The following is a 10,934-nucleotide window of genomic DNA, read 5'->3' on the forward strand; positions in this document are numbered from 1 at the left end:
CACCAACCCTGAGCAAATGGTGTGACCTATACCCTCACTAGGTCTTGCTCTTGGGCTTGATCTTTGTAACCCTCACTGGGTGCAACAATATATATCATGAGTTGGTCTGTTTCTAATAGCATGGCGAGGTAGGATCTTGAGGATTTCACTCCCACTTATCAACATAAGAACTATTATCAGATTTCCTATAATTTCATTCCATGCACTACGTGAGATGTGAGGTGTGAGTGTGCATCTATTTGATTGTGGGGGGGAGTACGAGGGTTATTGAATTTCTCTCAACTTGTTCAGACCTCGGGATAGTAACAACATGTCTTGCTCTTGGGCTTGGTCTTTGTAAATCTCATTGGGTGCAATGATATCAGAGTTGGGCCCTTCACGACGGGAGTATGAGGGACAATACATATACTTCATCTTTGCTTGTTTTGCCCTCAGGAATTTGCTCGCGAGCTTGGTCATGTCTGCCTCACAGTGCCAATCGGTTATAACTATAGATCTCAAGGGTATATATAGCTCCCTTATTATGTATCCTAGGAATTTTATATATATCGGTCTCCTCACAAATTACCCTTTCTAGAAATTGCGAAATGTTTATGGGGATAAAACTCTTCTTCCCAACATCCTATATTTGATACTATTGTATGAAAGGTGGAGTAAGTTTTTAAGGAAATTAACCTTCTTCCTTGTGAGTCCCATTGGAGATCTTTGTGCTACATCATTGCATGGTGAGAATCTTCGTGATTGGCAAAGCATTTACAAAATTCATCATGTTCCTAGAAAGAGCAATGAATGAATCATTTCAATAGAATCGATTCTGAGTGATAACATGTCCCGAGTTTGATCCATCTTCAACTTGACTTTTTTCCCTAGTCATCATGATTGAATCTCAACTTATTAGGGTAAGGTTAGAGTCATTTATCTATTGATAGACTATAATTTCTCTATGTTTTCTCAAAAAAAATCCATCCTTATTGCGTGAAGATAGAAACAAATCTTCCATTTCATGTATGCCATTTAGGGAAAGTTATGCAATCAATCCCACATATTGAAAAGTAGCTATTTTTATGATGCATCATGATCTAAGTGGGAAATCAATTCCTATGTTATCGGGGAAACAAACACTAATATGTTTGGAATTCTACCTCTTGCATAAATAAGGGCATCCAAAGTCATTCAAGGAGACTAAATTGAGAAGGAGAAAAGAGAGGAATGAGGAATATAACTTATGAGCATATTATGTTTATGCAAAACAAACTATTATAATAATAATAATAAATAGTTGATCTCAAATTTTATGATTGTCTGGAAACTAATGATTTATTGGCATATTGAATACTTGTATCTGACGTGCATTTGAGCTATTATTGATGTTAGGGTAGATAAAAGACCGGGTCAACATGCAATTATGGGGTGAGCAGCAAGTTGTCATTGAAACTAGAAATCAATTTGCTAAAGAATAAGGGTAGTTGTTTGGTATGTAAATATGTTAGTTGGTCATTCCCTATATTCAATATGGATCATGGAGTCATGTAGGGCGTGGGTGAGATGCAACCGAACAATGAACTCATGATAAAATTGATCGGCATCAAATCAATCATGAAAGGGGACGAGAGTCAAGTTGTTGATACCTTTGGTTGGGCTTAGTTTTTGGTGAGACATGAGGTGGCAAACATGGGGATTGAATGGGTGAGCCTTCTTGAGCATTGCAATTTTCATAAATGTGGAATGAAATGGAATAGATTTTTTACCACCCTCAAGGAGACCCAATTTGGCCTATGGAACCAAAAAAACATATCATTTTATATGTGATTTCTACCTAGGAAGGGGGGTTACTAATATGTGGTAAAAACTCTCTACGTGAAAATAATGCATGTACATATGTTCTCACCATTGTTGATGGTAATTTGTGTATGATGCTTAAATTATCATGCACATCATACTTCTCGTGAATTGCCTTATATGTTGAACATTCGAGAAGTGCGTCATATTCATTCTCCACTTGGTTTTCATTGTGTATTTTGCATATCTTCATACTTAGGTGATGATGATATGATGGTTTAGCATTTACAACATCATATTTTGTAATTTTGACATTTTAGCAACTTGTCGGTTCATCCTTAGGGCCTCTAGTGATCTACTCTCAATGATCACATACAATATAACATCATGTAAGAGCTCCAATAGATCTTTTACTCCCCATCGTTTAAACCATTTAAGAATGTGTAACACCTAACCACAGAGAGGATTTTGCTCTCATTAGATTATCGTACCGTCCATCCTATGTTCTAGGCCTATTTTGGCAATCTATCATCGAGCATATTCTTGACTATTTGTGATACACTTGTATATTCTTTGCATGGCTTGCACCTCTAGGGCCAAACATCTATAGGGGGGGGGGGGGGGGGGGGGGTTACACCCCAGAATTTTTTTTATGATTAGGGTGGAAGTCTTGTCAATTGAAGTATGTCTTTTTGATCCTTTCCCCCTTAAGCATCCCTTCCTCTCTTTATATTGGGGTGCACATGCATAGTATGTATGTGGGGGTGCATGAAATGCATGTGATGCATGTGATGGATGATTGTCATTTGGCTCACATGTGATGCATCACTCGAGTTTCTCATGAATGACACAAACATAAGGCAATAAAAACTATTAGTTATATAAAATAGTTTGTTGTAATGGCTTGTACTTTGTATTTGGTATACAAGGTTGTGGGTTCAAGGCTTACCGATTCCATTTAATAGGACAAACATTTGAGTTTGTTTTATATCATGAAGCAATTGCTTCACAACAACGCCACAAGCCCATGACTTGCACCTCGAGTCATGGGTGTCTTTGCCAGTTGTTGAGAAGACTTAGAAGCCCACAACTCACAACTTGAGGGGTTGAACCATCAAGATGTTGGATGATGGCATGCAATTGTGGTAAGAGGATGAATGTTATTCAAAGATGTTTGTGATAAAGGGTCATCAAGAGGTTAGTTGGGTAGGGAAGATCTAATCGAGTCAAAATAGTTTAGGTTTTGTGATATTGTTGTGTGCAAAAGGGCCACACCTTTCGAAAGGAACAACAATAATGGTTCATTAAAGATCTTCTCGGTCATTGGTAGGTACTTCATACAATAGCATGGATAAGGCATGAGGAGGACCTAACATTGAAACTTGCGAAATAAACTTTACTCATCCAAGAAACCTAAAAACAAGTGTCAAAAGTTTGTCACTACCGAAGTGGTAAGAGCTCGACTTGATTTATATGGTTTGAGGGTGGATCATATTGGCCATGGTTTAATCTCTTGTCGGATTGGTGGTTGTGATTGATGACACTTTACGTGGTTGTGTGCATTGACCACCAACCTACTTCAACCTTGAGGAGTACTTTTTTGTAGTAAACATGGTAACTGGCTACGATGTAATTTAAGAAGTTTGAACTGTGGTCAATTATTGATTGGAGAGGATAATCTAAGTCATTTTTTATGTACACATTAACTAAATTAGTCCATTTCATGCAATATTCTATTGTTGTGATGATGCATTGCTTTTAGTTGGACGCCTAATTGACTAGACCATAAAATCAAACAGCTGAAAAGCAATTATCAGTTGCAAACGATTGTGGTTGGCTTTAAGTGGGTGCTTAGGGGCCTAACACTCATTATAACGTTTAACATTCTCATGGCGTTACTTGAAGAGTGTCAACCACCATAGTCCTCCTTGGAGTATCTTGTAGGAAGAGACTTTTGAACTAGAATTTGTCCACTATTGTGATGGGTTTGTTTCGATCATTGAGATGATGTCGTGATCTTAGACACATATATAAAGGAGATTGTCCTTGCCGGCTTTGTATAGGTTTTCTTATATGATTATGAAGAGGTTAAATCATTTTAATAATAATTATGTCACCTCTTTGCTTGGTCTCTAAAAAAAGGGTCCATGCTTTTCTTTGAACTCAAATGATATAAGATGCCCATTTTAGGATGACAACTACTAAGAATAAGCTACATTTCGGGCCTCACAATTGATCCAACCTAGAGCTTCCCCATTTGTTGTGGAGTAGTTTTGTTTAATTGGATTTAGTTTTCAACTAGCAAACATTATAAGGAAATCATCTTCTCATATTTGGATGTTTTGTTGAGATTTTTCACATTGCAAAATCAAATGACTCTAAATGAACATGGAAATCCTTATCCTGGTCTAGGGACGAGAGGATTGTTCTTGTAAGGACTTTGCTTATTTTACTCTATATTCTTGAACTCTTTGAGTGGCCTATACGATGACTTTTTCCTTAATAATGATGTCATCCTAATGCTAGTTTTAAACAACACGACTTAATATGAAACCATGGTTAACTCAAATAACATTTGTGTGGTGGTTTCAGGGATTATTTGTATTCTTTACTCTTCCCAAAGATCTCCTTGAGGTAAGTGAGGTCCCATTTTCAAGTTGTAGCATAAGTCCTCTATATATTACTAGAGCTTTATTCAAGGTTTGATGCAAATATAGATAGTGGTCTGACGTAGGTACAATATGCTCGTTTATGAGCTTTGACATCTAACTGACCTATGTTATTCGTAATACAAGCTAGGAGGTCTAGCCTCCATCAGCCTTTAAGCCCTTTCGGTTTTGGCATTTTTGTCTATCCAAGCTTGCCATCTCAACAATATCCAAACTTCCTTCAACTTCTTAGTAGCCTTTTCTACATCTTTTGCTTTGTTGAATATGGTCTTATAATGGACATATTCAAATATGGTATCAATGTCTCTTTGATTAGTGTTTGCCACACTTTTTAACCTAAATTGCATTTTTTTATAAGGGGGCGAACAAGGCTTGATGTTTGATTGTATCCAGAGAACCAACTGATAAAATTATAGGCATCTTTCTCTTTAAAATTCAACATATATTCAGATTTACCATTTTTATTGGGTACAACTATGATCATAGATACCCACCTTCTGCATTCTATGGGATATTCTATGCTAGTCTTGAGGTTTTCTATTTTCTCATTGACTTGATGAGTGTATTGAGGGTTCTTTGGTTGGGACATTTGTCTTATTGTCCTTACATCTATTTGCATAGGGATAGTTTGCATCACAACTTCAAGTGGTACCCCTTCATATCTACATAGCTCTATTTAGGTCAAATCAATTGTCATGAAAATCGATTCAAGGTTTTCAATGTCACTTAAGATCAATTGGCGAAACTATCAAAGGCCACTCTTGACCCCTTAGCCTTTTTAGTAGGTGTTATGTGAGATATTTGTTTGTATAATTTGAAATGATCAGGAAAATTCGTATATTGGTCTTGTCTTCTATGTTTGTTGATGTGTCATTTGGAATGGAATCTAACACCTCTCTTAGATTTGCCACGGTCATAAGTTTTCATTGAAGTTCGGGATTATCTTGCTAATCAAGGCATATTCATCGATGTCATTCATGATCCTAGTTGTGGATTGAGGTGTTTGGTGTCCGTGTACCAAGATGGCTAAAGATTTTATCACAACCATTGTTGGCACATTAGAGTTTTATATTCAAACCATATTTCCATTATGTCGGTATACCAGGTTGAAGCCTTTTGGCCATGCGATTTGTGGAAACATGTCATGTACCTAGCTCTAATTGTTTTCTTGTGGTGTTGATAGCATAGTACTCAAAGAGCTTACACTTGTGTGAGAGTCAAATCCTAGGGTCTACATTCAAGACTTAACTTTAGCTACATTGATTTCTATGGACTCAAGTTTGGAGTGTAGGGTGTCTTGTTCCATGGTCTTTTCTTGGAGGGCCATGCAAAACTCATGCACTATGAGGGCTAATTAGTCCTCTTCTTTAATCTTGTCATACCATCATTTTAATTATTTCTTGATTGCACATAGGCCTAACAATACTTATTCCCAATCCTTCTATAGGATTCTAATGCTTGTTTCTAACTCAAGAGGCTTAAGAGTTTAGAATTGAAGAACTCTTTGGGCCATTGTCTCTTACATATTGTCTGTGGTTCATGTTGTGTGGTGGGATCCAACCCCATATCCCCTATCAACATGCAATTTTTTATGTTAGGTTTCAACATTTGCTAGTGAGGCTGGGAAAAATTTCAACAAGTTTGACCATTTCTAGTCTGTCGTCATCATCTTTGTGTGTTTGACTTGACTAGTAATGCTCACTTGTAAAGCCTTACTGGTCACATAGAACTTGATTGTCTTTGTGCTCCTAAGTGAGAAAAAACTTAGTGTTTAAAAGAAGAACTAACCTTAGAACTCTCCCTAAGATCCATGTAATATATAGGTTATCAATCCTAATGGCTAATTACAAATCCACCACATTAATTGTATCACTCTTTTTGTTGCACACTCAAGAGGGTTCTTGGCACTTAGTCACACCAACATATTCATCATTGGATTAAATCGAGGTTCATATTGATGGCGATCGTTAACTTCCAAGCCATCCAAACATTGGTTGCGCTAATATTTCTTGATTATACCTATTTGAATACACTTTTCCTAGTTTGGCTACATTTGCTGCTCATTGCTTATGAGTGAGTGCGCATGAGTCCAATTGTGGACTTTGAAACTACATTTTTCAAAAAAAAAAACCGGCTTTAGTTTTATTTGCAACTCAAGCAATTATAAGAAGCATTATATTGCCCAACATTATATTTTTTGAAAACACGCGAATGAGATCGCTTAAGGCAAATCAAAGTTGTCATGTGAAAAACAATACCCTTCTTCACGAAAATGTTTGATCACATCATTTTTGAGCTTTGCCATTTGCAAATATTATACGAAGAGGCGAAATCCACATGTATTTTTAAATACTTTGTACCACCGCACCTTTACCAAGTAACCTATGGTATTTTCTCACAGGTTTCCACGAACGTGTTTCTGTTTCATGGACAAGAAATTTTAAAAGAACATGACCAATTTATTTATTTATTTCGTTGCTGGTTTCATGTTTCAGATGGATGGGCTTTAACCCTACGGTGTCTTTCTTCCCAACCCCCCCCCCCCCTTTCTTTCGACTCATTTATCATGAACGGAAGAACAAGCAGAGCCTTGGTCCGTGTCCATCACTGGGATGAGACCACACCAGACACCAACACCTGTCACCACCTGGGAGGTGGTGTGAAGAAAGAGGCCAAGAAAGAGACCCTTAGAAAAAAGAGAGTGGCCCTTCCCAAACATTGGAACTAAAGAGAGAGAGAGAGAGAGAGAGAGAGAGAGAGAGAGAGAGAGAGAGAGAGAAAGTGCAATTTTTGTTTTATTTTTCCTTCTTATTTATTTATATTATATTATATTATTTATTTATTTATTTTCACTGTTTTTGTTTTTGTTTGTTTTTTTGCTTTTGCTTTTGCCCACCACAAAAAGAAGATGGTCCCCCATTTCCTTTCACTCTTCAATTATTGACCACTTTCTGCAAACCCCCCCCCCCCTTCCTCCATAGTTTCTTCTTTCTTCTTCAATTGTCTCATCTTAGATTCCAAGGAAGCAATCAAGCCCCTGTTTCTTCATCTAATTTCAGTTCAGTAATCCTCTGTTTCTTCTCCTTCTTCTTCTTCTTCTACATCTAGATTCCATCAAATAAGTATATCCCCTGTTTCTTCTTCTTCTCTTATCTGCCTCTTTTGCTTTGTTTTATGCCTAGCATTCTTCATTAACAATGGAACCTTCTTGGCTTCCTCAATACCATCAAACTAATCTCGGCATCAATAATAATAATAATAATAATAGCAGTAGGATTATTAAAGAGCATGATTATATCATAGGCCTTGCCAATAGTTCCTCCACCTCCACCTCCTACTCCTCCTCTAAATTCACCCATAATACCATGAATCATGACTTATGCAACCTCAACAATACTCATCAGAAAAATGGTGATGATGGTGGTGGTGCTGCTGCTGCTGCTGGTCATGATGATGGTGAGGAAGAGGATCACACAGACCTTTGCCTTGGATTAGGCCTCCCAGGCTCTAGAAACCCAGCGAAAAATGGTACCAATTCTAACAATAGCATCATCATCAAGCCCATCACTACTACTACTAGTACCACTACCACTACCACTACTATCAATTTAAATCATCCTCATAACAATGGTGTGAAAAGAGGTTACAATGAGGCTATCTTGCTACTAGATCGCTACTCCACGACATTGCCGTCCACGGCCACCAATCGTCCCAACGATAAATTACCGTGTGAACCTCCTCCTCCTCTTAACAATGATAATGATCCCGATAATACCAATGACAATGCCAATATTACCGGTGGTGTCATCGGGGTCGGGATCGGTGTAGGTGTAGGTGTTGCTATAGGCCATGGTGCCAATGACCCTCCTCCTGCCAAGTAAGTATATGTCATTAAACCCTAAACCCTAAACAACAATTGTTTTTGTGCCCAAGCGATTTTGCTTCCCCCACCACGCATGATGGTATAGTGGTAAAGCTTGTGCTTGCTTGTAACATCCATGGGGTTTTAGGTTCTAGCCCCCCAAGGTGTTCCATCATGTGTATGAACCACGATCTCGCATAGGGTTGTTCCAAATGGGGAAGGGGAAACCTCTCTACTCCATTTGTAGAGATGAACCCATCTTTGTCTTTAGGATACAAATCTCAATGTGTGATCATTATGGCAAGAGCCTTTCCTTGGATTCTCAATTTATCATGGGTTGTTAGCTTGTTGGTTTCACATGTCTCTTAGAACCATCCACTTCTACTGTTGACAAATTATTGGTAGGTTGTTTGGCTCGATGTACACTTTTTCAATCATGTAGTTTGTGACTTGTTCCTAAGTTAGGCACACCATGTATGCAAACTCGTGGTAACCATTTTTTATCAAAGTGGACCACTCACTCAGTTCATGACTTATCCTTAGATTTATACTTAGGTTGTTCGTCAATTAGTTCTTGCATTCACTAGGTTATTAAATTGTCCTTCGAAAATTCTTATGTACACAACTTGGGATGATTATGGTTACTTAATAGCTAGTTGCCATTTGCACTCTCCATAATGTATCATCTTTGTACAAAGTGATAAGTTTTAAATTTTGTTATGATCACATCAATTTGCCATTGCACAACCATTGGCCAAATACAATACAATATGTAGACATACACCTAGTGTTTGTGGATATATGAATGATTTGTTCCGCATTTTAGGGATAGAGTCATTGGTTGGCCACCAATCCGATCCTATCGAAAGAACACTCTTGTGAAGCCATCCGAGATATTTGTTAAAGTTAACATGGATGGTGTTGCCGTTGGACGGAAAGTGGACCTCAATGCACATAATTCCTATGAAGGCCTCCTCTTTGCACTAGAGGACATGTTCTTGCCGTCTAATTCAGGTATGATTGTCCCCCAAGCCCATTTGATAATTCGGAGAGAACTCAATAATTTTTTACCAAACGATTTTGGTTCAAGCAAATACTCCATGTGAAGAATAAATTGAAACAATTTCCTTATGTGCATGACATTCCAAAATGTATCTTGCTTATTTTGTTTTGCAAGGAGGAAGTTCTCTAGGTGATTCCAAACATCTCCGGCTCTTGAATGGATCGGATTATGTGCTCACATATGAAGATAAAGATGGTGATTGGATGTTGGTTGGAGATGTACCATGGAGGTATATTATTATTTTGCACTCTTTAATATTACCTTGTATATGGGTTTTGTAATCGCACATGATCAAATCAATAACGTAGCACACCATGAGCTCTTAGAAAATGATAAAGATGAATAATATACTTATGTATGGATTCCCTAATGAAGGGCCCTACACCCTAAACCTCTACCCATATGTTTATTAAAACCCTAGATTGTACAACTCAATTTTATTCATAAACCCTAAACTATAATACACAATTATTCGATAAGTTTTAACCCTAAACTCTTAGGCATTGTTTTAAACTACACCCCAATTTTAATTGTGGAGATTGTTTCTAATCTTCATTCGTTTTATTATTGTAGCATGTTCACAAGCACCGTGAAGAGGCTCCGGATTCAACGTGGAGCTGAGTCAATGGGTATTGGTAAGCCCTTGCATAAATAAGTGGGTCTTGCCATAGGTGCGGTTTCGTCTGACGTTATTCAGTGTGAATGTAGCCCGGGAAGATTCGAAAAACCCACATGATATCTATCAAATATACAAAGTTTAGCCAATTGCCTTTACATTTGGAATGGTAACTAAAATCGAGAAACATCTATGCAAAATAGAGGTCCAAATGCTTGGGCATCATCTTCAAATCAAGTGTGACCTATTTTTCTATTAAAATAAAATCCACTATTTCCTATTATTTTTGTGGGGCTACCTAAGTTGATTTAGGTAGCTCCTAAAGGCTTTACGAGTTGTTAAAAACTCCAAAACTTACTCTATTTTTAAGTCTTTTGTATTGATTTTAAAAACTTGATTCTTATGTGTTTGCTATCAAATGTGTGCATGTCAATCAAGAGGGTTAATGAGCATAAAGTTCATAATTTATAGGCACGAATTGCCACTCAATAATATAGATATGTTTCTCGACTAATGTAACTATAAGAGGTTGATTGGTAATTAAAAACTTCAAGTGACCATGGCACTTACAAGTTGAATGCTAGTTGTGCGACAATTGGCACTAAGATAAGACAATGTGGTTACAATCATAGAAATGACTATAGCTATTTTAAGTTGGAAATTACCATCTCCCCCAAAGTGAGCTTACTAATCTATATTGATGGCAACTGCCCACTGCTTACAATGTTTCCGCAATGAACGTGAAATTTTTCTATTACATGCCGACATAATCGATCCTCAATACCACTAGCCTATTCAAAAGAAAAAAAATTGGTTTTCAAATTCAGTAATGTTGCTACAAAAGTGAGAATTATGTGGACAAAGTTAATTGACGATAAACCCCTTAAAATGACGCTCTAAGACGAGGATTCCATTATATCCTCATATGATTCTATACTTAATATT

General features: G+C 37.3%; 1 protein-coding gene across 1 annotated transcript; it reads left to right on the forward strand.

The window, feature by feature from the left end:
* Positions 1-7,399: 7,399 nt before the first annotated feature.
* LOC147861656 (uncharacterized) lies at positions 7,400-10,392 on the forward strand. Its single transcript, XM_087322936.1, has 4 exons — positions 7,400-8,325; positions 9,137-9,324; positions 9,488-9,602; positions 9,947-10,392. The coding sequence occupies exons 1-4, from the start codon at positions 7,646-7,648 to the stop codon at positions 10,026-10,028; spliced, it is 1,065 nt and encodes a 354-aa protein (XP_087179062.1). The 5' UTR covers positions 7,400-7,645; the 3' UTR covers positions 10,029-10,392.
* The last annotated feature ends 542 nt before the right edge of the window (positions 10,393-10,934 follow it).

Source organism: Azolla caroliniana, unplaced genomic scaffold (genome assembly GCF_043228905.1).
Source record: "Azolla caroliniana isolate FFs.n. ecotype wild unplaced genomic scaffold, voAzoCaro1.0.p SCAF_7, whole genome shotgun sequence".
Classification (NCBI taxonomy): Eukaryota; Viridiplantae; Streptophyta; class Polypodiopsida; order Salviniales; family Salviniaceae; genus Azolla; species Azolla caroliniana.

Coding starts and splice junctions, on each gene's coding strand:
- LOC147861656 (XM_087322936.1), top strand. CDS start 7,646: ATGGAACCTTCTTGGCTTCCTCAATACCATCAAACTAATCTCGGCATC. Junction 9,325..9,487: donor GTTCTTGCCGTCTAATTCAG/GTATGATTGTCC, acceptor TTGTTTTGCAAG/GAGGAAGTTCTCTAGGTGAT. Junction 9,603..9,946: donor GTTGGAGATGTACCATGGAG/GTATATTATTAT, acceptor TTATTATTGTAG/CATGTTCACAAGCACCGTGA.